This window comes from Passer montanus, unplaced genomic scaffold, assembly GCF_014805655.1.
Source record: "Passer montanus isolate IOZ18808 unplaced genomic scaffold, ASM1480565v1 scaffold201, whole genome shotgun sequence".
In the NCBI taxonomy this organism is placed as follows: Eukaryota; Metazoa; Chordata; class Aves; order Passeriformes; family Passeridae; genus Passer; species Passer montanus.
This window is the reverse complement of record NW_024366604.1, coordinates 227,466-254,997: the sequence shown is the minus strand read 5'-3', so window position 1 is coordinate 254,997 and position 27,532 is coordinate 227,466. Positions and strand designations below refer to the sequence as shown.

Sequence of the window (27,532 nt, the reverse complement as noted above, 5' to 3'; positions counted from 1 at the left end):
GAAGAACTTTTAATCATTCTTATGGACAGATAATTCTGCATAAAACACTTCAGCACACGTGCTAATGTGCCTTCTTTGTCATTCTCCAAGGGCTGAACATAGTAAATGAATTTTATAAATACTGCTAAAAGGTTTTGAATTTTACTGATTATTATGATAAATAGCTTTCACCATGAGACAGAAAATTGAAATCTAAACCAAAAAAACCCCACTAATAGGGGTCTATAGAATGTCAGATAATTAAAGTAATAAATCAAGAAAGGGATACTTATTCATAACATTTTCTGCATCATTAGTCAGTAAGTAGTTTTGAATGTGTTTTTTCCATCTATCAACCATCCCTACCATAGTTCTTTGTGCACTTGCAGTCTTGAGTGAAGAGGTAGCAAAACTTTCTGAAACTTTTAATTCAGCCTCAGAGCAGTGATGCTGCAACCTGAGGGAGGTGTTGCTGGTGGAGGGTGACCCAGAGGAGACCCCCAGGCTGCTGAGGCACCCTCAGCCTTCTCCTGGCTGAGTGTCTCTCTGAGCAGGGTGGGTGTTCCTGTGCTGCAATGCAGCAGGGATGGAGGGGCTCAGGCAGGGCTCATTTGGGGCTCAGGGCTGCTCTCTTCTTGCCCCTGTTCCATCAAACCTGTCAGGGCAGTGGTCAGCCCTTGTTTCATAGCAAGTGGAGGGGGGCCCTGGCTTCTCTCTGCCTGTATGTTGTCACCTGTGATGTGGTGAAATGCTTGCTGCTTCTCTGCTGGCAAGGGTGTGCCTGCACTGGCAGAAAGGGAGTGGAGGTGCAGAGCAGCCTGCGCATTGTGAGCTTGTCAGAGGAGTCATGCTGCTGACCCTGCAGCCCTAGCCTTTCTCTCCAGAAAATGCCAAAACGAACTTGGGGAAGAAAAGCTCCCTTTATCTCACTGTGGTGGCTTAAGTACTGTCTCTTCTTAAAAAGTCAAGAACAGAGAAGAAAAATCTTGTTTCTTGGGGCTTGGAGTTGATAGAAGGAGCATGGATTGCTGGCATGGGTTTGCTCCATGTGTGAGGTGTGCCTGGGGGTCTTTGGTGTGGTCCCACATGTGTATCCCCCATCCTGTCCGTGGGTCTGTGGTGATTTCTAGGATGTGGGGACGTGGCAGGGCAGGCTCAGTCTGTGAGCTGGTGGTGCTGCTGCCTCCTCTGCCTGCTTCCACGAAGCCTTGGACACCCCAGCAGCACAAGGGCAGTGTTTGCTGGGCAGTCTGGCACATCCAGACTGCCCCTGAGTGACTGCCCTTGCTGGGCACAAACAGCACCCTTTTCTGAGGGCTCTTCCAATGCATAATGGATTTGGGTAATTTTTCTGGGATCCTCAGGGTCTCTCAGCCATGCATCCCCAGGCAGCCCCAGCTGTGCCAGGTCTCCACGGGCAGAGGGTGGTGGCATGATCTGACAGGCTGCAGAGAGCCCAGCACAGGGTGCTCTGCTCCCAGCAGGTTCCTGCCCCGGGTACCCTCTTGTGGCAGCTCCTCTCTCTGCACGGCTGTTCCCAGCGGGCTCTGTCCGTCCTGCAGGGCTGCTGTCTCACTGGGAGGCCTCTGCTGTCCCAGGCAGGGAGCTTTTCCACCGAGCACTGTGAGAGATGTGGTGTCTGGCATCTAGGGAAAAGCCTCTGCTGTCCCTCAGCACACAGACCCAACCCCTGTGATGGGGCAAGGGCTGACCATGCCTCTCTGCCACCCCTGCACTGTGGCATGCTGCTGGACTGGACATGGCTGGGTGGATAAGGGCTCTGCCTGAGCTGGGGGGCCACGATGGCCAACTGAGCCCCAGCCCACCTCCTCCACGCCACGGGGGCCACGCTGTCACCCTGATTTTTTAAGATTTTCTAATGTATTTTAAGATTTTTTAAGATTTTCTTTTGCATTCTTGTAGTAAACTTTCTGACACACTTTCTGTAACAACTTATTGCTCTGCATTCTTTTATGGAGGAGGAGAAATCTGATAGACTGTTGGTTTGTCCAGTGTCATTGGAGAGGTGACATTTTCACCCTCCAATCCACTGTCACCTTTGGAAATCTATAAATGTTGCAGTCAAAAAATAAACTTTTCTTTTTCCTGCCTCAGAAGCAGCGGCGTGTCTGCGTCGTGTTGTCTGTGTGCTTTAGTGACACAGCGGCCTGTGGGTGAGCTGGGGCCCCTGCTGCCCCGCGACTGACCGCCTGTCCTTGCCTTGCAGCCTCCACGGGATCAGTCACCCAGGTGTCCTCGGTGACCACGGACTCTGCTGGCTCGTCCTACTCCATCAGCGGCATCCTGGGCATCGCCTCCCCCGGCGCCGAGAGCAGCAAGCGCAAGCGGGATGAAGGTAGCGGGCTGGCTCCTGGCAGGGCTGGGCAGGGCTGGGATTGCTGCTCCGTGCCTGTGCTGCGTCCAGCTCTGGACGTGCCCTGCTTCAGCAGAGCCTTGCCAAGGTCACAGACAAGCCAGGGACCGTCCCAGTGACCCAGTGGCCGGGAGCAGGGGCTTGTCCAGGTGTGCTGGAAGGCTATGGCAGTGTGTCAGGTTTGAGCCAGGCATTCCTCCACGCTGTGGAACTTTTCCCTCCTGCCAGGAAATAGGGGAAGAGACACAGTTGTGTTGACTGTGTGGTCACCTGAAATAGGAAATGTCTGCAAAGTGGCAGAAAATGAACTGCACAGACAGCTGCTGTGCTGCTTCTCTCAGGACTTGCTTCACCAGGGACATTTGTCACTCTGGAAGGGTGGAAGGAAGCACAGTCAGCTGGGGTTGGATATTGTTGATACACTCCTCAGATTCTCAGGGTGTATCGTTCTGTTTTGTGCTGCATCCTCCTGAAAACAATGTTTTGGAGAGAAAGGCACCAGAGGTGGAGTGGAAGGTACAAGAGCAGAAATTCTCTGCTGGTGTCTTTTTAAAGTACCTTTAGTTCGAAGCATTGCTTTCATTTTGGAAGGACCTACATGGAGAATCTGAGGCCGTGGCTGTAGACACATTTTGTACAGCAGAGGGGACACCAGAGCTGTAGTGGGGCTTTTCCAGCTGAGGATGCAGAGGGCGTGTGGAGGAGGGCTGATTCCTGCTGAATCAGCCTGCTGCCTCTTGCTGAGGAGTTCCTCAGCCCCTGCTGCTGGTGCAGGTCCTGCAAACAGTGCAGGTGCAGATCCCTTGCTGCCCAAACCCTCGGGGATGGAGGGGGTGGGTGCTGGGGGCAGGCTGAAGCTGTAGTGGCACCCCCAACCTACCCCCCATCCCCTGGGGGAAACACAACTGAAGTCAGCAGCCTGGTGCCTGAGATGTACAAACAGGGCCACGTGCCTGTGATCCTTTAGTGGAAACACATGATCAGGTTGCGGAGTAGACCCAGATTTACTGAACTGGGAGAAAAACTGCAAGAGGCTGGGGGGCCAATTTCAGCCACATGGGAGCTAATTTGATGGTGGAAGTATAAAGCTCCTTGGCTGAGGTTCTTGCTAAAAATACCATTGTTACTTAACTCTGTGATTATACACCTGTTTTTTTTCCCAAATCCAGGTTATAAATGCATAGTTAAATACATGCATTAAAGCAGGTAGGGTAGAAGTTTTTTATTTTATCAGCCAGGTCAGGAGACAGGCTGTCTGTATTGATACACATGGCTCCACAGAGCCATTTTTGGGTGCCTGTCAGAAGACACTGCTTTAACTGCAGAGAAAGGGATTAAGTGCTTCCTTGAAAAGCAAAAGCAGTTCCAGAAGTAGAGCTGAGAACCTTCTCAGCTTTTTTCAGTTCACGTTCAGAATGCGCGTGTGATTGCTAAAGCAACCCCCATCAGTCTGGCAGGATGAGTCATGGGGTTTGAGCTCCTGGGCTGGACAATAATGCTGTCCTCAGCAGGCTGTTTAAACTGCTTTTGTAATAGGCTCAGGGCTGCAGGTCTGGAGAGGCACAGTCAGGTGCTCCAACATCTTTGTGTGTTAGGGGGAACCCCAGGAGCACCCATAACACCCTCCCTATCCTGGATGGATCCTTCTGGATGGGTCAGGGTGGGTGCATTGTGCTCCTGCAGGTGTCCCAAGGCTCTCTATCTGCTGTACATTCCTCTGATGTAAGGAGGAGAAGCACATCACCCGATTTTGGCCTGTGGGTGCCCAGGTGGCAGAGCTAATTTAACCATTTCCCGACCTTGGGGAGCTCTCTGCAGAGAGCCCCTCGCACTGTCCTTTGTCTGTAGCTGTGGGGAGTGGGTGCCTGCTGCTCTGCCTCCTGCACACGTGTCCTGCAGCACTGCCTGTGCAGGCTCTACAGATGTCCTGGCTGCCCTCGGCCTGGGGGTGACGTGGGGTGGGCTTGCCCTTCCAGCTGCACTGAGCACTTGATATAATTCAGTAATCAGTTTTGTTCTCCTCACTCCTGACATTTTATTAGCAGATGTCACCAGTATTTAACCCAGTGGGGAGCTCGCTGGGTAGCAACAGGGGCAAGCCAAATCAGACAGTCTTTATTGGTTTTTATAGCTGAAGGTGTCATTTTTTCCCCTGCTGTAATATGGACTCGGAGCAGATGTGCCTTCGTGGGGGATCAGTTGCTTTCACTTTTGGTTAAAGGACATGCTACTGGAGGCTGGCATGAGGAGCAGGCTGTCCTGTGATGAGGCAGAGGGACCCAGGCAGCTGCTGCAGCGTCCATGAGAGCAGCCACCTTGCTGCTCTGCCTGCAGGTTGCCTCCCCAGGTGCAGTGGTGGCAGTCTGAGTGCTCCATCCAGAGCTGAGCCAGCACGTGTGCAGGGGCTGGTTCCACTGCAGCAGCAGCAGCTGGCCGGGTGAGCAGTGCTGACTGCACGATGGACACCTGACGTGTTTGGGAAGTGCTGAGCATCTCCTGTCTGAAAGTCAAGGCTTTCTGAATGGGCTTAAACAATCCTTGTCGAGCACTGAGGAAAGAGCAAAAGACGCTTTTGTGCACAGGGGGTGCACAGGAGTCTGGGGTCAGGACGTGTTCTGGGCACAAGGGAGCTTGCTGGGCCACAAGGAGGATTCACTGAGGATGATGGGGGGAGAAGGGCCAGCACAGGACCAGGCACAGCCCAGCCCTCCTTCCCCTTCACTGCCCTCCTCGCTAGCCCTGGTCTCCATCCTGCAGAGCTGTGCAGGTGTGGCAGAGCTGTGACAAGGGCTGCTGCCCAAGTGTGAGCACAGCAAGCTGTGTTTGTGCCCTGCCAGCTGAGAGGGGGCCTGCAGCAGGCACGGTGCTCCTCACCTGGGATGTCCCTGTGTGCTGGGCCTGTCCCAGTGGAGAGTGCCATCCCTCCCCCGAGCACTCTGGCACCTCAAAGAGCTGTGCCCTGTGGGAATCATGTTGTGCTGCTGGTCCTTTCCAAGGGTGCTCACAAGCAAGGGGAGGGCGTGGGGTGCTGGCAGGTGATGCTGGGTGCAGCTCTGCTGCCCCTTGTGCAGAGCCTCTGCTTGCTGGTGCTGGAGCTGCTCAGCCTGGCTGTGCCTGTACTCACATCCTGCCTTTGGTGCAGGCAGCTGCTGTCTGTGCTCTGCTGCAGCTGTGCACACTGCCAGGGGCTGGAGGAGGAGTCTGGCTCCTGAACTCTTGCAGAGAGATGAGACTGGCTGCTGGCATGAGCAGAGTTGGAGGACTTACAGGAACCCCCACTCTCCTGGCTCCTCCTTGCCTTATGCAAAGCACTAATTCCCACAGGGAATAATGCCCTTTTGGAGCAATTGCTCCAGGCTGTCTTGGGTATGAGGGGTGTTGGGGTATTCTGACCTGCCAGAAGTGTGCTTGTGCCTTCACTTCTGGCACAGAAATGTGCAGAAATCTTTGATGGCAGCAGGTGAACCTTAACAGCAGCTGAGTCAGTCTGAAATCTGTGTGCACACAGTAGTTTCTCTGGAAGTCCAGGACTCTGTTGTGTCCCTGGCATTACCTGTATGCTATTAAAATAGGGACTGTCAATGGGCACAAGTGTCATGTGGCCCATCCTGCTGTGGCTGAAATCATAGAATATCCTGAGCTGAAAGGGACCCACAAGGATCACCAAAGCCCAGCTCGTGGAAAAAAGAAACAAAAACCCAAAAACCCACTCCAGGGTTATCACTGCCCTGGCAGAACGTTGGAGTGTGCAAGCTGGCACCTTTCAGCTGTGTCAGGCCATGCAGGGGTGGCACAGAGGGACGTGCTGTCACTGGTCAGCTCAGCTGAGCCATGGTGGCACAGAGGGGAATCGTTTCCTCCAGGACGTGGGCTGTGCTGGATGAGCTGATCTGTGTGCTTCTCTTTTATAGATGCAGCTGATTCAAAAGGCTCTGTGCAGCCATAAGCAAACTGACTGTGGCCTGGTCTGCCCAAATTCAGCAGGACATCCTCAACAAAGTGCCACACAGGGTGCAAGTGTCTGCTCCTTGCTGCAGGAGAGGTTAGGCAGATTTAGATATATGCAAAAAAGAGCTGCAGAGAATCTAAAATTCAGTCTTAACAAAGACTTCCCAGCAGTGGAGGAGGTTGGGGAATTGAAAGCAGTGTGGCAGGGAACATCCACTTGTACCACTTGTTTTGTTTTTGTTCTCACCAGCTATAATCCAACATTGCTGTCAGTGTCTGGTGTGATGATGTAAGTGCTGCTGCTTTCTTCCCCTGACTGAACTCTTTGAGAAATGCCTTTAATCACAGATAGGGTGTGTTCCCAGGTGTTCGGGTCACAGCCTTCTGTCTGAGAGGAAGAGGCTCCAAGAGGGGCTGGGACACTGACAGAAATGAGAAGGAATGAGAAGCATTGCACACAATGGTGGGTGCAATGCAGTGTCTCACAGAGCCATCCCATTGCACAGTCACTGTGTTTTCATGAGGGATGCCCTGGGTTAGGCATGTCTGGGTATCCAAGGAAGGGCTGGCCAGTGCATGGAAGCTGACAGGGATATTTCCAATGACACCAGCACCAAGGCCACTGTGGAGATCAGGGACAAAGGTGGACAAGAGCTCACCAAGCCAGTGACATGTCAGTGAGAGAGAGACAGAGAGACAGAGAAAAGCAAAGCATACCACTCAGCATCAGTGAGTGTTTTTGTGTTTTGTCTTTCCTCCATAACAGGGCCCATGAGCTATGTTTTCCCAGAGGGACAGAAATAAGAAACTAGACTCACACCTAGGCAGAGGTTTGAAGGACTGTGAGCACAAATGTCTTGGAGACTGCACGAGAGGGTCAGTGGCCTCCAAAGAGAGCCTGACATGGAGTAAGTCCTGCCAGGTTCCTCTGTCATCTCCTCTTGTGGTCAAGGGACAATGTGCCAAGGTATCAACTCCAGGAGGCCCCTGGAAAGGCTTGCACAGTATTTTTTTCTGGTTTTGCCTGAAGTCCACTTCTTTAAAAGCTGGACAGCAGAACCACAGCTGGTGCTAAGCTTTTCCCAGAACAGTCAGGGGTGATGTCCACGTCTCTGTGCCTGTCTGGAGCTGTGCCATGACTTGCAGGGTGTACATGTGGATGGTGTGGAGGGCATTCCGCTGCTCTGCCTCCTTTGGGTGGAGACAAACACATGTCTGCTCTGCCCTCTTGGTGCCAGTGTCCTGTCTGTGACAGCTCCCACCTCATCACCAAGCTCTGTGCTGTGGCAAAGCCCCTGGTGGGGAGGGCTGTGCCAGCCTGCAGCTCCCTGGAGGGCCCAGGGCTGTAGGGAGAGGCCTGCCAGCCATGAAGTTACTCATGGGTGTGCAAACGTCCCTTTCCAGCCGTGGCTTTCCAAATTTTCATAAAGTAGATCTTAGTGTAGATTAGTGTAGGTACCCTGGCAATAGAAATACTCCTCCTTCAAATAGCAGATTCTTTGGCCTCTGAGGGCTGGAATGCAGGACTCTCTGTGCACTCAGACACCCCTCTGGCAGTTGTGCTGCCTCTGGGTGTGCTCTCTGCTCATCCCAGGACACCTCTCGTGAGCATCTGCTCTGGTGTGACAGCCCTGTCCCTCCTGAGAAGGGACGGGCTCTCTACCCACCCAAGAGTTATTCTTGGTGGTTTCTGGAGTCAGTTTGGGCACTTTTGGCTTGGGGTGCTGGGGATCCCCATGAGGGGGGTCTTGCTGAAGGAGGGGCCATGGTGCTGGCCTAGGAGTATGGATGGTGACAGAGCCAGGGGTGCTTGTGCTGCCTGCCCACACTCTCAGCATCAGCAGGGATGGAGCTCAGTGCATGAATTGACCACTGATGAGGTCCAGTGCTGGCACAAATCCCTGATACTCAGCTCACTTCAGATAGTGACCAGAGCCTGACGGTGCTGGGGACTGATGGTTTCCTCTCCAGCACTTTCCTGGGGTCTTCTGCACCATGCAAGTGATGTGCAAAGGACCAAAGCCTTTGGGAATCCTAACTGCAAGGGAAATAGTTAAAAGCAGAAGAACACTGAGGGGAAAAATGCTGGAGGTTATGGAGAGAAAAAAAATCACCTGCCAATAGAAACTTCAGGTTTATTATGTCAAAAGACTTCAGTGTCAGTCTGGGCAGTGGTGAGCAGGAAGGGACACAGGGAGAGGCTTCCCCAAGGGAGTGGGAAGGGGCTGGCCATGCCTCCTGGCCATGGGGCACACTGGGGAGATGCCTATGTGGAGCACCTGGGATGCCAAGGTCCCACTGCTGATTCAGCAATAGCTGCAAAGAGGCAGTGGGAAAATACATGACAAACAAAGAACTCCTCTGTACTGCAATCAGGTCACACAGGTGGAGATGTCCAAGCCCACACAAGGGGAAAGAGGAAGAAGCACCCTCCAGAGTCCTCAGGAAGTGCTGGAGTTCACTTTAATGGCTTCTGGCCCCATTTCAGCAGCACCTACTGGAGCTGTCTACACTCCAAGGAATAAGTCCAGGGACTACAATGAAATGAAGCTTCTGAATGGGCATGAGGTTTTGCAGGGTTGGCAAGTACTAATCTGAATTTCTCCAGTCTACTCCGACTGTCCTTTGCATTCAGGGTCCCATTCCTGGGGCTGCACAGTGGCTTAGGCTATTTGTCCCATCTTGTCTCTTCAAAAGAAATGGTTTTCCCTCACCACACATTCACTGACCCCATTTTAAATAGGGTTTGATGTGGGCTTTGCTATTACATTGCCATGGTGGCTTCATCTGTGCTATATCCAAACTGATCTACTTTTGGGGCAAGTTTTATTTATTTTTTTAACATTTAATTGGAAGCTAATTTTTAAGTTCTTGGATGTAATTTCTGAGAACACTTTTGGTTTTCTTTCCGTTTTTGCATTTGCCTTTTGTGAGCCTTACATGGTCCATCCTGCAGCAGATCTGGCCATGCTGGTGATTTGACACCAGCAGTGATGGTGTCACGTGTAGATGCTTGTGGATGTTTGAAGGAGGAGTTTAATTTAAGGATTAAACCCCTGAGTGTTCCAAGAGCCACCCTGCATCTGTGGGCTCATTGGTGCTGATCCAGCCATCCCAGACATTAACAGCAGCAGCTCAGCTGGCACAGGATTTCTCCTTGAATTTTCATTCCTCATGAAACTGTAGGGGGAAAATAAATAAATAAATAAATAAATAAATATATATATATAGGTCAGCTCAGATCTCCACTACATCAGCATTAAAATGATGTAGTTTTGCGGTCGGACCTGTTGTGTAGGAACATAGCCCCTGCCTCTTTCCTGCCACCACCTGTGACTGGCCAAATCTTTCTTCCAGGGTAAACCAGGCTGAGACACTGCAGCTCCCCTAAGCTCCCCTCATCCCCAACAGGTTGGAAATGCAAGCATTTCCAGTTTCTGAGAAAGTTCTGCATGTCTAAAATCACAGAAATGAAGCAAAAAGCCATTTCAGCCTCCAAATGAGCTGTTGTGATGTTTGAGAGCAAAGTGTTTGCCTGAGCTGTGCTCAGGCAGGACAGAATTCTGGGGAGGGAAATTCCAGGCTCTGTGAGCCAGGTATGGAGCGTGTGGGCTGGGATGCTCCTCTGCAGCCCCCAGTTCTGTCAGACAGGGGAGCGTTCCCAGAGTGAGCCCCAGCTCCCCGTGGTGCCAGGGCTCTGTCAGGCTGGGTGTGCCTGCATCCCTGGGCTCTGCTGCCAGCTCAGCCTCCGTGTGAGCCTGAGCACATGGCCACGGCCTGGTGGGTGGCAGTGGCTGGTGGGCAGCTGTTTCCAGGCGAGGGTGTCCCTGCCCCGGGTCTGGGGGTCTGGGGGTGGACAGGTTCTGCCCTGGCCACTGGTGATGCTCACCTGGGCTCAGCCCAGGCAGGAAAACTCCCTGCCAGCACAGCTGCCCTCTCTGAGCAAGCAGGTTACCAGCTGTCTTGTGTGCACATCAAGCATGTTTGTCACTTCCCTCCTAATGTGGTCCCCGGGGCCCCTGTTTTCTGGAGAGCTCTCCTCTGGCTCCGAGGTGAAGCCCTGCCAGTTTGCGACTGGCTTCAGTGGAGCAGGGATTTTCTCAGAGCTGTGTTAATGAAAAGCCCAGACTTCCACCACTCCTTACAGCCCTGCTGTAGCTCCAGCTGTTCTCATCAGGAGCTGTCAACTGCTAGATGCTTTTCAAGGAACAACCTCTTCATATAAATTTAGCTGAAATTCAGTTTAGGGGTAGGTGACTTGTCAGATCATCCTGATGGTGCCAGTACTGGGGCTGGCCAGGATTCTTTCACAGGAATGCATTTTTGAAAGAAGAAGCAGTTTTGTGGAAAAGCAGGACTCATCAGTTTTGATGGATGTTTGTTATAAATGCTAATATAAAATAAGTGGAAAAGTCATGAGCAAGATGAATAATTCTGATTTATCAAGAAATCAGTAGAATCCAGAGAGGAGGAAATGCTGAGGTGCATCACAATGCATGTATTGTACCTATGTGCCTGTACAGAGCATGTATCCATGTGTCTCTAATGCATCTGTCACGTATATGTATAAACAGAGAGGTGACAAAAGTTTTGCTTACAATGGGTAAATTATATTACTCAAAAACTTTCACAATTAGTACTGTATTTTGTAAATTATGACAGGAATTCTTGAGAGGTCTGAATAACAAAATCAAGAAAAGATTGTTTGGCCCTCTGGTGATTAGTTTCCTTCACATGCTGCTCTTGAACAAGGTGCTTCTGTGAGAGGAGGGTCACACACTTCATGTCATTGTGTGATGCTGGATTTTCCCCTTTTTCCCTGTTTGTACATCAACGTCTCTTGGGTCAGCATACATCTGCACTGTTTAAACAAATGCTTGAATTTCAAACCTGTTGGGGACGAGGGGAGCTCAGGGAAGCTGCAGTGTCTCACCTGGTTTACCCTGGAGCAGAGATCTGGCCAGTCACAGGTGGTGGCAGGAAAGAGGCAGGGGCTATGTTCCTACACAACAGGTCCAACCCCAAAACACAAGGTTATGATTTGGCAGCTCTGTCACATCAAGAGCTCTCCAAGTGTCATGTATTCCTGTGTCAGGCTTTCTCTGTGCCCAAAGCAGTAATGGGTTTTCCATTGCCTTGTTCCATCTGTAAGGTGGGGCGACCATCAGGGCGAGGGTGTGGCAAGGCCAGGGTCTCCCCACACACCCCTAGGGAAGAAGCAAAGAGTTCTGCAGATAATGTCAGGTCAGCTGCCTTCTCACAAATGCAGCCCTGGTCCCAGGGTTCTCGTGTAGGGACTGAGATTTGCTGCTGTCACCGTTGGTTCAAGCAATTCAAGCTTACTGGGATTTTAAAATCAGAATTATTTCCTTGACTGAAATGAGAGCCTCGTGAAATCCTGGATGATAGTGGAAAACCACTTTCTGTTGGTGCTGTGGGAAGCTCTGGAGTTAATGTTGTAAGCTGCAATTGCTGTTGTTGCCAATCGCGAAGTTCCCGTGAGCAGACAGAGAACATCAGAGAGGGGCAGAAAATGGAGGTGTCCTGAGGCTGGTGGCTCTCTCCAGTTCCATTTCTGTCTGGCACGTCCTTTGTGTGTGCTCTTTGCATTGAGGGCTTTTCATTGCTAGAGGTGGTAGTGCAGCACTGATTGAATCCTGCCCGTTTTGCCCTCTCCTGGTATTTGCAGAACAGTCCCATTGGGGATTGTTCACATCAGGCTGGGTGACTGCATTTTGCACTGGGTTTTAGCTAATTATATGAATTGCTGGACGTACCGAGTCTGCAGGAGTACTGGATTCGTACCTGCAGGCTGTCTGTATTTCCTGGATGAGCCAGACCTTGGGAAGAGCCCCTTTATGAATTTGTCATGGCACAGTGATGAGGGTATGGTAGGGCTCAGAGAGAGCTGAGTGCTTACCAGAGGTGGTGGTTTCCTTGCCGAACCTTGTGCTGAAGCACAAACCGTGGGTCAGGGCTTGCTCTGCCGTGGGACAGCAGGTGGGCACAGGGGAAGGTGTGCCTCTCAGCAGTCACACGCTGGCTGCAGCACAGCCAGCCCGTGCAGGGCAGGGGAACGTGGTGCCATCAGCCCCGGCGCTCAGGCTGGGTGCACAGCCTGCACCTCCTGGGGCACGGGCAGCCTGTGCCTGCCCAGGGGCTCTCTGGGGCTCAGACACCCAGCAGCTCAGGCAGGGCAGCAACAGCCATCAGCAGCTCCAAAAGATGTATTTCAGGTGCACCCAATGTGCTGCAAGAAGCCAAATCCCTCTTTTTGTTCTTTTTTTTTTTTTTTTACTTGAGAAGACTTTACAGATGGAAAAGGAAATCCTAACTGGGAAAATCTAGAGATGGTTGTCCCTACCTGCTCCAGTAGGACTTATGAATGTCTGATAGCTGAAGTATTGCACTGGTGTACTGAACTTCCACAACAAGACTGATTGCAACTTGTTTCCCCATTTCATATCCATACAATCACAGAATCACGGAATAGTTTGAGTGGGAAGGACCCTTAGAGGAAATCTAGTTCCAGCCCCCTGCCATGAGCAGGAACATTCAACTACACCTGGTATTCAATGAGATACTCAGCTAGACCTTTTCTGTTTTGTGTGTAGTCTGCCACAAGTGGTCTGAGGTATGCTTCTCTGCACTCCAGCTCTTCTGTCATGACAGGAGTGCACTCATGCCACTGCACTCCATCTGTAATGCTGCAGCAACTTTCCTCTAGCTTGGAGTTGGTTTCAGAGTCATGGCCTTTGTTGTCTCCATTTTCTTCATGATCCTTAGCTAGGGAGGTGCCTCCACAACTTCTTCCTTGGTCTTGTGGGTTGTTCCTTCTGGAGCAGTGACTGTCCAGATCATGGTGCCCATGACTTCAGAGATGGGAAGAGCAGCTGGTCCTCTGGAAGCAAATTATGTCTTTTCTTCAGGTGACTATGAGGTGTGAGTGTGGGCCTTGCCAATATTTCATCTCATCTGAGAATCTGCCAAGAGGTATTTGTAGTCAACATATACTTATGATAATTGCTCTAAGGTAATAGCTCTAGCTGGAGACTGATTCTCCTTTGTTCCTGCAGATCCATATTGCATGTGGAGGTTAGGAACCAAGGATTCTTGGCTGAGATATCTTATATTGAAAGGAAATCCAGTTAAAATCTCCCATCAGCTGGGCACTGATCTGGCTGATTTGAGCATGGGAAAAAACATGTCTACAGTGGAGGTCAGGTATTGAAATTTTGTCAGGTACCAACATGAGTGATTTGTGATGGTTTTCTGATCACATGGACACTCCATCTTCATAGAGCTGCTTCCCTGTAGCTCTGTAACGGGGTCCTGGCTGCAGTGAAGCATTTGTAGACTGCATCAGCTGCTCTCTGGTTTTCTTTGGTTACAGACTGAGTAGGGTTTGTGCATCCATCACCAGCACCTTATTTGCTTAGAAACTTCCTGCAGGCTGTCATTATGGTTCTTTGACATGATGTAGAATGTCACAGAGGCAGGGAAAATATGCCCCTCATAGGACCTAGAATGACAGAATTGCAGAATGGTTTGGTTTGGAAGGCCATCCTCAAAGGCCATCTAGTCTGACCCCCCTGCTATGGGCAGGGACACTTTTCACTGGGTCAGAAATTCAGAGATGCTGATTAGCAGAGCAGACAAGGTCTGTAGAATGCTGCTTTTGTGGGAACAATGGCATCACAAGGGGCTTCTTTCAGGTGCTTTACATGATTCACATCAACTTTTAGTCAACAAAAATATGAAGGAAGAAAACTTACAGTGAGGAAACATCTGTAAGAACAGCTTTGGTTGAGTGGTGGCCGTCTCACACAGCAGAGCCTCATTTCCCTTTGCTGCTGCAGTAACTGCTGGGCTGCTGGGTTTTGCCTGATGAGCTGTCACATAGCTCTGCTGGAGCAGGCACTGCTCACCCCCACGCTGCTGCATCTAATGGCCAGGATACATATCCTCCCTTTGCATTTCAGTGCTTCATGAGAGAGAGGAGCACAACCCTAAGGGAGAAGCTGTGAGCAGTTGATGCACAAGTGTGCACATCAAAGGCTTCCTGGTGGCTGAGCACTTTAGGTGAAGACAACAGAATGTCTTGTATTGGCTAAACAGGCTTCAGCCTCCCCCCTTATAATTCTGGACAATTATTGTTGAACTTTGCAGTCAAGGTATTCCTTCTGTGTTCACTTCCCCTGCAATGCAATTTTCTCCACCTGCTGTCCCTGGGACATTTGTCTGTCAGACTTTTCTTTGGAAGGCCTCTGAATTAGCAGTTTCAGGTCTTGTTTGACTCAGCTGCCACACTGCCCTGTGTACAGTGTCTTTGAATTAGACAGATTTGGTGGTGGAGGCTTTTAAAAGACTCAGACCTTTCAGAAGTGGTGCTGGCTTCTCAGCAGTCTGATGACAGGGTTCAGAGTGCCTGAAGGCAGGCGGAGGGTCCAGTGTCTTGCATGTTCCCTGGAAATACTTAAGCAGTACCTTCTGGCTGGATGCCAGAGCCTACAGTGTGAGGAGCACATTCTTGCTCCCTTTATTCCCTCTTTCTTGGCTGGAGGTGGTGGGAAGCCCTCAAACCCACAGGCCAGTCATCTCTCAGAGACAATGTTTGCTATGTGCTTTGGCTGGAGAGCACTCAGGAGCCTCCTGCTGTGCCAACTGGGCTCTTCTGCATTTCCTTCCATCCACCTGTAATGGATTTTACACCTGAGAGGTTATTTTTGGTGGTACAATTCCTATCTGTCCCAAATGGGATATTTTGCCTCTTGTTACAATTCACAGAGCTAGATGGGGCTGCTGGTTTCATGCTGTGCAGCATCGACGCATCATGCCCTTGTAAACATTGCTGTCAGCAGTAGCAATTCCATCTCTATTGTCCCAACAAGATTTCATGCTTGACAGTGCCTGACTTTTTTTTGTCTGTACATCAACTAATAAGAAATAGTCATGCAGCAGTCTTTTTCTTCTCTGATTCCTTGGGTTTCCAGTTGGTTCCTTGAGAATGAGCACCTACCCATTCTCTCCCCATGCTCACACTGGCAGGAGGACACAGGAGCTGTCATTTCTGGAAGAGGGAGGTTTTTTACCAGAGCAGAGCCTGTCTTTTTCTGCCTAGCGCCAGTCAGGGGACAAAGAACAGTCCCCATCTATCATGGCCTTGGATAGCAATGGGGAGTGGCCCAGACCTGAATGCTCAGAGATGGAAGGAACATAATTATAGGCATGCCTGAAGCCAAGGAAGATTGTTTTGGAACAGTTTAGTTGTGTGTCTTTGAGTTTTAAATTTGTGTAACTGTTCAGTTTACCTATTCTCTCTCTCTTAACACCCACATGTTACTTGTTTCAGTGGCACTTGGTGGTCTAACACCACAGCACCTTACAGGGCCAGTTCACTTTAAAGAAGGATATCAGGATGTGGGGATGCTGGAATCTGTCATGGTTCCACATGAAGTTAGCATCTGGTGTGTCAAATCAGTGTCAGCCTCTGGAACTCCTTGGTCTTGTTTCTGAATGCTCACTTGCACTTCCAGATCCTTGTCACAGCTGAAGTAAATTTTCAAGAAAGCTTTCTCTTAGGAGGTTATGGGTGAAAATGGAGCTGTTGAGTTGATGATTTCACTCCAATGTGTGAAACTGGTGCTGCTTCACCACTCAGAGAAGTGGAACATTTGTTCGGCTGTGGAGTGCCCATGTGTGGTTCCCCTGGTCACCCCGGGGGCAGAAGCCTCTGGCCACCAAGGAAAAGTTCTTGCCAAGCCTTCCAAGAGGCTGATATTCTCTGGGCAGACCTGGAGGGAAGCTGGCATGGGGCAGCACCAAGGAAAAGTTCTTGCCAAGCCTTCCAAGAGGCTGATATTCTCTGTCCTGCCCCTCTCTGGGCAGAGCTGGAGGGAAGCTGGCATGGGGCACGGGCTGCCCTTGGCACACAGCCACCAGGAAGAGTGGACCTTAGACAGCAGAGTGATCTCCAGCCCAGCCAGCCTCACCCAGCAGGAGCTGCTGGCACTGTCCTCTCTTCGGATCTCCAGCCCAGCCAGCCTCACCCAGCAGGAGCTGCTGGCACTCTCTTCAGCAGTGACAAATCTTCCTGTGCAGGCTGTGAGCCTCAGCATCATTTTGTACCACCACCCATGACCTGCTGTGTACCTGCTTGTCGTCTTGGGGAGGAAAACAAGTAAAAATTGTTAATCTCTGCTCTGTCCTGTGACTTGCCCAACCAGGAGCCTTTCCTCATCCCTGATATTTAAAAACAGTAATGGTGCCACTTGAATTTGCTTCCTGACACCCATGCTGAGTTTGTAAGCTGGTCACATCTAACCAGTTACCACAAAATTGATTCTGGAGCCTTCGGTTTAGAAACCTGCAAGGTACATTCCAGGCAATCACACTATCTCCATCAGGAACTGAATGAACCAGTCAATAATCAACACTGCCAAGGGTGAAGAGGTCTTTTCTAGTACCCTTGATTTTTTCTTTATGAAATAGCTATATAGATGGACAGATGGAATATAAATGGTCACTATGCATACAAATACATGCACAGCATGTATGTTTTAACTGAAGACACAGTTGTAGGTGTGTATGTGCACATTGGTGCATTCCTCACAGTTTGTCCTCTTGCTCTCTGACTGCGTTGCTCAAATACATGGACCCAAGTTTATAAACCTTGCTAAACCTTTACAAAAAGTTCCAAAACCTTGTTGTGAAGATAATTTGCAATGGTGTGACAATCACCCTGATACCTGGCAAGCCCAGAATAAACTCACCTGCATTTTTCTAAATTGCCAAAGGATTTTTTGACTCGTTACAGACAGGTGTAAGAGGTAGGACTTGGCTGATGGGAGGTTACAATGTGCTCAGTGCTTGGCTGGATGAAGGTGCACGTGTGGCAATGTGTGTGCTCTCATGCTGTGCCCCTTCCTCTGCACCCACTCAAGGGCCCAGTGTGTGTGCCCAGCACTGCAGAGAGATGGAGGTGAAGGCTGCCTCTGCCTCTAGAGGGGTTGTAGATGACTTTTCTTGAACTTGTCATCTGTTTTTTCCCTGGGTAAACCCATGCACTCTGGGAAGTCAGAGGCAGTGTGGTGTTGGGTTAGGTGTGATGTGCACCTGAGGGTTCTTCATTCATGGGTGGCATTCTCCTTTTCATCCTGGTTGCATTTCAAGTGTGCTTGACCCTTCTTGGTCCCCCTCCAATCCTCAGTGCTGCTGTCAGTCTCTGCCTGCCAGAGATATTTTGTTTGATCACTGATGCTCACCTCAAGCCCTCCAGCCCCATCAGTGCAATGTGGTCCCATTTTCTCTCTCCCTGCAGGCAGGGGCAGAGAGAGAGATACTCTAGGATATTGTGAGGGTGTTTGCTGGTGAAGTGTGATGCTTTGGGGTCTTGTGCCAGAGATCTCCATCGCCTCTGGAAGGTCACAGCAGTGAAGTGTGAGGTCCAACACATTGCTTTGGTGCAGGTGCCAGCAGGGCCCGTGTGTTGGTTAGACTTTCCCCAGGTCAGAGGAGACCAAGTGCTGCGTGGGCAGTGGGTGTGCACAGCTGCAGCCCCATCCCCATCGCAAAGGAAGGTGAGCCCACCTGGTAGCTCCTGCTCCCAGTGCTCACTAAGTGTCAAAGCCCACTTGTGCAGCCCTGTCATGGGTACAGCTTACAGTCTCTGGCTGCTCTGGCCACCCTGTCCCCTCCTGAGACACAACTGTCAGGGCCAGCAGCCTGAGCTGACACGGGCTCTGACAGTGGGACAAGCAGGAATCTGCATCATCAGGATGATAAACATCGTGGGACAGGAGGTGGCTGAGGCAGGAAGGGGTGGGCACACTCTGTGAGATCTGAAACCCATTCATCTGGTGGGTACTGTCAGCTGTTAAAAACAAATCATAAATGGAAATGCCAGGTACAGTTGCACTGAAATGGCAGAGGTCTGAGGAGTCCTGATGGGCTGGCGATAGACGGCTGAAACAAATTGCCCGCTGCTGTGATACCTCAGCTCCCAATAACAGAGGGCAAATGGCCTTCCAGGGGGAGATATAGATTTTCCTTTGAGATATGGAAAGGGAAATAAACTAAATTATGTTTGAACACAGGGTCCTCTGGTTCTCTCTCCCTCTCTCTCTCCCCCTCTAGGAAAAAGAAGGGGAAAGAGAGAAAGAGAAAGAGAAAGAGAAAGAGAAAGAGAAAGAGAAAGAGAAAGAGAAAGAGAAAGAGAAAGAGAAAGAGAAAGAGAAAGAGAAAGAGAAAGAGAAAGGAAGGAGGGAAGGAGGGAAGGAAGGAAGGAAGGAAGGAAGGAAGGAAGGAAGGAAGGAAGGAAGAAAGAAAGAAAGAAAGAAAGAAAGAAAGAAAGAAAGAAAGAAAGAAAGAAAGAAAGAAAGAGGAAATGAGCGAAGAGAGACATAAAATAAGCTTCAGTAGGCATTTGCAATTTAATTGATATTTGGCGGCAGGAAGCCAATCAGTATAAGTAAATTGACGTTATAAGATAAAAATAATGGGCTAATGGCCTGCCTTCCCCCACGGCTGTGACCAAGCCCATGCGGGCTCGCGTGTCGGAGCAGCGTGGCGGCCGCGGGCTGCGCATCATTTTTATGGCATCTGTCTCTGCTCCCCGAGAGCAGGCAATGAGGGGTTGCGCATTGATTGCTGCTCCAGCCAACAGCGGCGCAGGGAAAGGCTGTAATTAATGGCTTTATTTGCTGGAGCACTGCTGAGAACAATTGAGTGTGTTGTGGTAACCACTGGTGCCCACGTTCCGGCGGCAGAGGAAGGTGCTGGGGCTGCCCTGGCACCAGGCTGCCTTCCTGAGGGCTGGGCAGAGGGCATGCCAGCAGACGGGATTCGACAGTGCCCGAGGGGCTCTGGTGCAGGTGGGCTCAGTGCAGGTGCAGCAGGTAATGCAGTGCTGGTACCAGAGCAGAGCCTCCGTCACTGCCTGCCACAATGCCTCCAGAGAGAGGAAAACTGGCATGGGTGATAGTGGAGGGACCCCTCAGCTCCTATGGGGCAGTTAGCAGCCTCCCTGACCAAGCCCCTGGCCACCCTCTTTTGCAGCAGTAGCAGAGTCACATGTTACAAGTTTTTCTTTTCTTTTTCTTTCTTAAAACAAGCCTTTTTCAGAGATTTTACCTAAATGTAGAGTAGTGTAATCCAGTAATTTTTGTGAATCCTGTGTGATTTGCTGTGCCTTTGGCTGGGATGTGGGGAAGTGGACATGGTTCTGCATGGTTCTGTGAAGAACACGTGGCTACATGTAAATGTTTATGTATACACATGAATATGCATGTGAGGAAGAAACATTTCAGGCTGTGTGCATCCTCAGTGTATTTCCTTCCTTTCTAAAGAGAATAAAGTCAAAAAGAGATGGGGAAGTGAAACCGTGAAAAGTAACAATGAACCTCTCCTAAAGATTCTGTCAACCTTTCTAAAGGAAAAGTTCTTGTCTTTTACATAAATAACACCTGGTGAGTGAAGAGAGGCTGGTGCCCACCCAGGCTTCATTAGTCGTGAGGAGTGATGGTTTATTTATGTTCAAATACTTCTAAGTGTAGATGATGATAGATAGATAGATAGATAGATAGATAGATAGATAGATAGATAGATGGATGGAGGATAGGTAGATAACAGCACAAGGAGTCTTCAGACTCACAGAGGGCAGGGTGAGATGGGACATTGGGAAGGAATTGCTCCCTGTGAGGAAGGTGAGGCTGTGGCACAGGGTGCCCAGAGCAGCTGTGGCTGCCCCTGGATCCCTGGCAGTGCCCAAGGCCAGGCTGGACAGGGCTGGGAGCAGCCTGGGACAGGGGAAGGTGGAATGAGATGAGCTTTGATGTCCCTTCCAACCCAAACCAGTTTGGGATTCTGTGACAGGATGAGAGGAAATAGCCTTCAACTGTGACTGGTTTAGATTAGATATTAGGAAAAATTTATTCACTGGAATGGGTGTCAAACATTGAAACAGGATATCCAGGACAGTGGTGCAGCCACCATGCTGAGTGGGATTTAAATATCTGTAGACATGCTGCTTAGGAACATGGACTAATGGTGGTCTTGGCAGACCTGGGTAAATGGCTGGTTTGACAATCTTAGAAGACTTTTCCAATTTGTGGAATTGAATTTGTGATTCTATACTTCCATATAAGCTGATTAATTTCAATTTAAGCTTTGAAATGTTTTTGAACTGGACAACTAAAATAAATTTCATTTTAAAGTCTCTGGATGGGTTCTATCCACATGTTCAGTATTTTCCCCAGTAGGCTTTGTGTCACACAGTTCTTCAGAAATGATCTCTGCTTGAGAACACGATTCAGTTTCAGTCTACAAGTGCTTTTCTATGGAACAAGAAGTCTTGAAAATTTCCCCATCACTGCAGCTTGGCAGTACAGTGAGAGTCCTGCCCTTGGCTTCTGTGGCACCACACAAACTCAGAGAGACAAAACTTTGTCTGCCACGTCAGGCACTCACTCTCACACCACCATCACTGAGTCATGGAAACCACTGGTTTGCAACAGCTGGCTGTTGGGAGCAGAGGAAACATTGGTTACAGTGGGCTTCCAAAATTATTTTCTGAGATCTTTCCATCTCTCTCTCTTTCTCTCTCTCTCTCTCCCCATATATATTTATATACACAGAAAATCAAATAAGTTAAAAAATTATATATATATATAAAATTAATTATTATTCTTTTCCTGGAGCAGTTCTCTCATTAGATGGAATGGAAATAAGTGAGATTAGAAAAACTGGCACAGTTTTTGGTCAGCCTCACCTGCTGGTGTGGTGAGGGTGTTCCTGGAGTCTTTGTCTCAGCTGAAGCTGCAGGAAGAGGCTCTGCAGCTCAAGAGATCTTTGCAAGAATTCCTGTGATGCAGCCCAAAAAGTGATCCCCTCAGCCTCCCACTGAATGAAATCAGGTTTTGAAATAACACAAGTACATGCAGAGTGATTCACCCACACTTAATAAGGACTCTGTGTGATAAGCACAGCATCAGGGGAGTTGTACTGTAGATTGCTAAGTTTACTGCAGGATAAATTATTAATGTTTAGGTGACACTAATTAATTGCAACAATTAGAAAAGGGCTACATTGTTTTTCCTTAAAAGTAAAATCTTGGCTGTTTAATTTTGTTCATTCTCCAGTGCATCAGAACATTTATGGCAGAACCATGAAATACAAACATATACAGAGGCATGCTTTTGTTGAGTCACCATCTACCTTTTCCATGCAGAATCCTAGAACACCAGGCTGGAAGGGGCCTCAAGCACTGTCTGGTCCAAGCTTTACTGGCAAAAGCATGGCCTAGACGAGACAGTCCAATACCCTGCCCAGCCAAATCCTAGAAGTGCCCAGCACTGAGGAATCCAGCTCTCCCCTGCTGAGGTTATTCCAGTGCCTGCTTGCTCTCATGGCAAATAAATTTCTCAGTGTGTCCAGCTGGAATCTCCCCACGACTCACTTGTACCCATTACCCTATATCTTTTTCATGTGATTCCTTGTAAAATAGGGAGTCTCCATCTTCTTTGCAGGCACACTTTTATGAGAGGCACATGACAATAAGGTCTCCTTTAAGCCTTCTTTTCTTAAGGCTGAACAAACTCAGGTCACTCAGCCTCTGCTCTTATGGCAGCTACCCAGCCCTTGGTTCCTCTCTGGCCTCTCCAGCCTGCCCACATCTGTTTGGCAGAGTGGTGCCCAAAGCTGAGCACAGCATCCCAGATGCAGTGTGCAGTGTGGCAGTGACTGCTCCGTCCCTGCTGGCAGCACCCTTGCTGATGCAGCCCAGCATCCTGCTGGGCCACAGCAGCACTCTGGTCACTCTCACTGAGTTTGGTGTGCACCAGCACCCTCAGGGTCCCTGCAACAGACCTGCCTCCCAGCCAGCCTTGTGATGCACTCCTGGATTTTGTTTTCCCAAGTGCCAGACTTTGCATTTGTCTGTGCTGAATTCCAGAATGAAATGCTATGAGCCCACTTTTCCATCCTGTCAGTTTCTCCAGGAGGAGGAGGAGGAGGTGGGAAACCATGTCAAAACCTCCCACTTTTCCATCCTGTCAGTTTCTCCAGGAGGAGGAGGAGGTGGGAATCCATGTCAAAACCCTCAAAGACATTGGGAGAGACAGTGTCCATCCCCCACCCCACCAAATTTCACACTGCACACCCCATTCACTCACAGCATCTCCTGTGCCAGCTGACAAGGTCTTCCAAGTGGCAGTGGTGAGAGCTGGTGCCAGCAGCATTATACTCCCTCCTGGAGCTGGGTGCTGGGGCTGGAGGGTGCCAGAGGCTCCCAGCACAGGGTGGGAGCAGCTGTGGGCACCTCCCAGCAGTGAGAGTCCCTTGGGCACTGCTGGTGACCCCCCTGACTCTGGGAGCTGCCAGACCATGCCACAGGCAGCAAACTGCTTGGTGGTGGCTCGGGCACTCTCCAGTTTATGGTCACCATGGCAGAACGTGTCTATGTTCAAGCAGACAGGAAATGAAGCCAAAGAGTAGTAGTGGCTCCTAGGCGTAAGAAGAACATGGAAATTTAAGTGTTAGAACCACATTACACAGCTGTGGACGATATTTAAAGCATAATTTCTCCCAGCTAATTCATGCAAATAAAACATATAAAAATATCATTGCACTTGCACTTTGTGTTACTTGTAAAAATCTCTGGCTGTATATTACATTTTATAGAGGTTTTTCCTGTGTATTGCATTATGGCTGCAAACCATTATGGTGGTGTCACCTGTGGTATTGGTTCATTCTTTGTGTGAACACTTGAAGGCTTGAGACCACTGTTTGTGATTTTGTAAAATCAGGCGATATCTCATTTATACACAAGAAAAGCCTGCAGGTATTAAGAGTTCCTTGTTAGTGGTCTTTGTGGATAATTGCACAGGAAATGTGCAAGGACACCCTTCATTTGTGAGACAATGCAGACCACCACTGCTGGTAGAGCAAGCTGTATCCTCCATGGGCTCCTTCTCTCCTTTGCTTTCAGTAAATCCAGCCTCATCATATCTTGGTGGTACTGCTTCAATGCTCTGCTAGGAATTTGCATTTTAGGAGGAGTAGCATTGCTGTTTGGGACTCCTCTGCATTTCTGAGGAGGTTTGCCATGCTTGAGGGCTTCCCACCTCTGGCAGAGCTTGCTGGGTGCAGCAGAGCTCATGGCCCAGAGCTGGTCACTGTTTGTGCAGACCCCCTCAGGCTGCCTCTCCTACCACCACTCTTCCTCTGGCTGTCAAACTTCTGTCTCCTAGTATTTTTCAGAGCTGTAAATCCTCTCCTGCTTGCTTCAAACAAGAGGCCATTTTAGCATTTCCAAACCTACATAGAGCATAGTTTCATCTGCAACCTGCATTAGTCCTTGTCACCCAGGTATACATAGAAATTATTTTTTTGAAATAAGTGATGAAAAGATATGCTATGACATAGTATGGAAGTAGGTATAAACCATGTTAAAATTGCTTCAACAAGCTTTTAATACCCTTTTAAAAATGCCCTTTGAGCTGGGAGTACATGATACAAAGTTCAGGTCTCTAAAGCTGAGCACAGCTTACAAAAATGAACTGGGAAAAGAACCAATTTCACAGAATCATTTTTAAAGGAACTTGTCACGACATTTTGTGTATAGTTACTGGAGTTATAGCTCACCTTAGTTACTACAGAAATCAGAAATACAAGCATGTTCCCACATCACAGTGCAGCTGGCCAAGGGGTGCCATGAGCCTGGAGGCTTCTCCAGGTGCCCACAGTCTCCTCTGGCCCAGGAGCCGTGGTGGGACGCACGTTCCCACTCTCTGTGCCAGTCTTGGGGCATCTGCTCTGTTCTTCTCAGCCTCTTCCTTTCAACCCTCATCTCTGCACTTCTACATTCCCCACCAGGCAGGGGGCTGGCATGACTTTTGTTGTTGTTTAAACATGAAACGGTGGCAGAAGAGCAGTCACAAAACCTCCAGTGGTGTCATCAGTCCCTGCAGCCCCTGTTCCCAGGCAGACTCTGCCACATGGCAGGGCTGGTGCCCATGGGCATCCCTGTGGCTCCTGGAGGCTGAGCTGCCAGGCCAGGGATGGCCAGGACGGGATGCTGCTCCACAGATTGCTGGTGACTGCGTGCCTCAATCCCCGCCGGGGTGGGCACATCTGCACAGCCAGCTGTGCTGGGCTGCTGGAGCAGGGCAGGGGACAGTCCTCCTGGCTCTCCTCCACCGCTGCAGCAAAGCTCCTCACTGGAGCTGCTGGGCAGCCACACAAATCCAGGCCTGCTGTCAGATGCTCTGACCTGAGGGAAGTGCCTCAGCCCACTGTTTGCCCCCTGGTGCAAACGATGCAGGGTGCAGAGCTGTGTCCTGCACGTGCAAGGCTTGAGGCATGAGCAAAGTCCATCCTGATGGAAGCTTGGGCAGGTGCACAAGCAATCCAGCTCCACTCAGTGGCACTATTTGCACAAATGTTTGCTCAGATCTATACGCTGTCAGATTCACAAGCATTAGGGCTGCTGAGGGGTGAGGTCCCACCATATCTCTGTTGAATGTGGGATGGTGGAGATTGCAGGTTTTTCCTAGGAGATACATAAAAACTTTTCCATACATGGTTACGGTGAGATTAAAATAACTGTAGGAGGAAGCCAGCTGTAATCTCGTGGGAAATCTCTTCAGTAAGTAATACCCACTTTGTTGGTGAGTCCCATAAGCACTTCATTTGCAGATTTGCAGCAGTGCTGTGGGTGGCATCTCAAGGGTGTACTGGCACAGCTCCAGCTCATACACCTGGTGGGTGCACAGCCTGACTCCACCTTGTGCACCAGGGAGGATCTTCAGCTGCCTTACAGAAAGGAGACAAATGTTCTCATGGTGGAGAAGAGCTGCATCACTCATCACTGAAGGATCAGAAGTGTCTGTCTGGCGATACAAGTGCTAATTGCTGTGCTGCTGAGCATTTTAGGAAGAGCAGCACTGACAGGCCAATGACACGGTGCAGCTCCTTTTGTCTTGCTGCTTCCATTCCCCAGGCCAGTGCCCCTCTGGTGCTGGATGTACAGCACTGGACTGGCTCTGCAGTGCAGGTGGGTGCTGCTGGAAGGAGGGTGTGCTGCGGGCTCACCTCAGGGAGCTACAGAGCTACAGAGATGCAGCCTCATCTGCAAGACTGTGCATGGGGTGAAGGCAGCCTGGGAAGAGCCAGGGACCCTCCAGTTCCACCTGGCAAGGTGCAGTGGAATACAAATGGCCCCTGTCTCCAGCAGTGCAGGGGACTCTGCAGGAGCAAAGGGCAGGAGGCAGGCCAGGCTAGTGACAAATGGGATGCACTCAGGCTGGCTATGCATTTAAATGGCAGATGAAACATCCCTGAAGACCCCTTGCCATCCAGTGCTAGCCACAGGCATGGTGAACTCTGACCAGCCCTGTGCTTCTGGGGTGTGCAAGTGTGCTGGCAGTGTTCAGCTGGGGTTGTCCTGGGGACAGTCTGCCTGTGTACTGGTAGTGTGCACCACTTGTGCTGCACACAAGGGCTGGAGCTGGATGGCCACCAAGCTGGCACTGTGCTTGCTTGCCCAAGCACTGACAAGAGGGCTTGGGCCATTCAGGTTCCTCGTGTCCTCACACATCCTGACTGCAAAGTCGGTAGAATACCTGTAAAAACAACATGGAAGTGAGAGTTTTCACCAGTGCTCCCCTCAGTTTTCCTGTGCTTGGAGGCGGGACAATGCACTGCTGTTGGCAGATGTGGGTCTCTGTCTCCAGAAGGAGCTGAGCTGGTCCAAGTATATCTAACAGGTCAAGGCTTGAAATGAAGAAGCAATAAGCCACTGAAATGGTACTATCACCGAAACATGATTGATCAATTGAATTCTATCAGAGACAGTGGGCAGTGAGATTAACTCAGGCCTGATGGGTTCAATGAGTTAAAGCATGATGTTCATTTCAGCTTCATTTCACCAGTCTTTGCTTGTGAAATTGGTCAATCAATAGAGGTTGAAGATCAGATATATATATATTGGTGACCATCTTATAGGGAATATAATCTAGCGTAGTCAGCTCCTGACTCCGGCTGCCTTCAGGGGTAATGGAGACAGAGCAGAGACTCTATCAGTGCCACCGAAATGGCCTGATATCTTCTCCAAATGAAAAGTATTTTTGGATCTCTGATGATTTATCATTTTTTCCCCTTCTTTCTCACTTTGATCTACGATAAAACTCATACCTACCTTTGTGAAATACAGTGATTTCTCTTGAAAATATTTGCACAGTGATCAGCTATATACACTTCAAAATATAAAGACCTTTTTTAGTGATATTCTCCTCCTGGAAAAAGAAATAACAGGGCTTAGAAAATTTGAATACTGTAAATACAAAGATCTCTCTTCATGTATGTGGTCCTGAAACAAATGTCTTGCTGGGAAGAGCATTCTGAGGCAGCTGTCTGCCAAATGTATACAATCCTGAGAAGGTGGTACGAAAATTCAGCTTACGTTTTAAACAAAACCTTCCATGTGGTAATTAAACAGAGTCTTTATCTTCTCTGGACTAATTTACAGGCATGCTACAAGAAAACAAATCACCTTTTTGCCTCCTGGTAATATTTCATTTGCTTCATAATGTTTTAAATGTGGTGAATAACATCCTCCCTAATTAGCCTGCATTTCCCTATAAGGTGGAGTAATTAGGTATGATAACAGGTAATGAAGTTGGACAGTACAAATTAGAGGCAGAAATCATGTCCTTTATGAATGTAGCTGTTCATGGCTCTAGCTGTGTATTTCCTTGATTCACCCTGTGTAAGCATATTGCTCAAAAAAAGAAAACAAACAACCTGAAAATCTGAAACCAGTAGATTCCTTTTATCTTCAGAAGAGCACTGCATCAGGTGAATCTACCATGGAGGTGCACACCTCATGGCACGTCTATATTATTAATAGCATTAGAAATATTAGTCCAGCTGTATTTGTGGTTGGCATCTGTTTCTCAGCTGTTGTCACCTTGCTGACACTCTCAAGTGGAACTGCACCAGGGCAAGGTCTGTCCTATACCATCCTACTGTATTTAAACAGAATCATAGAATCATAAAGCACTTTGTGTTGAAACAGACCTTTAAGACCACCTTGTTCCACCCCCTGCCACGGCAGGGACACCTTCCCCTGTTTCAGGCTGCTCCAGCCCCAGTGTCCAGCCTGGCCTTGGGCACTGCCAGGGATGCAGGGGCAGCCCCAGCTGCTCTGGGCACCCTGTGCCAGCCCTGCCCACC

The 27,532-nt window shown here is 49.5% G+C and overlaps 1 protein-coding gene across 1 annotated transcript in view; it reads left to right on the top strand.

Annotated features, from left to right (window-relative positions):
* The window catches only part of PAX5 (paired box 5), a 132,223-nt gene that overhangs the window by 13,892 nt on the left and 90,799 nt on the right, over window positions 1-27,532 (top strand). Inside the window, exon 5 of the mRNA XM_039708441.1 lies at window positions 2,207-2,335. Coding sequence (XP_039564375.1) covers window positions 2,207-2,335 — 129 coding nt within the window. The remainder of the gene's footprint in view (window positions 1-2,206; window positions 2,336-27,532) is intronic.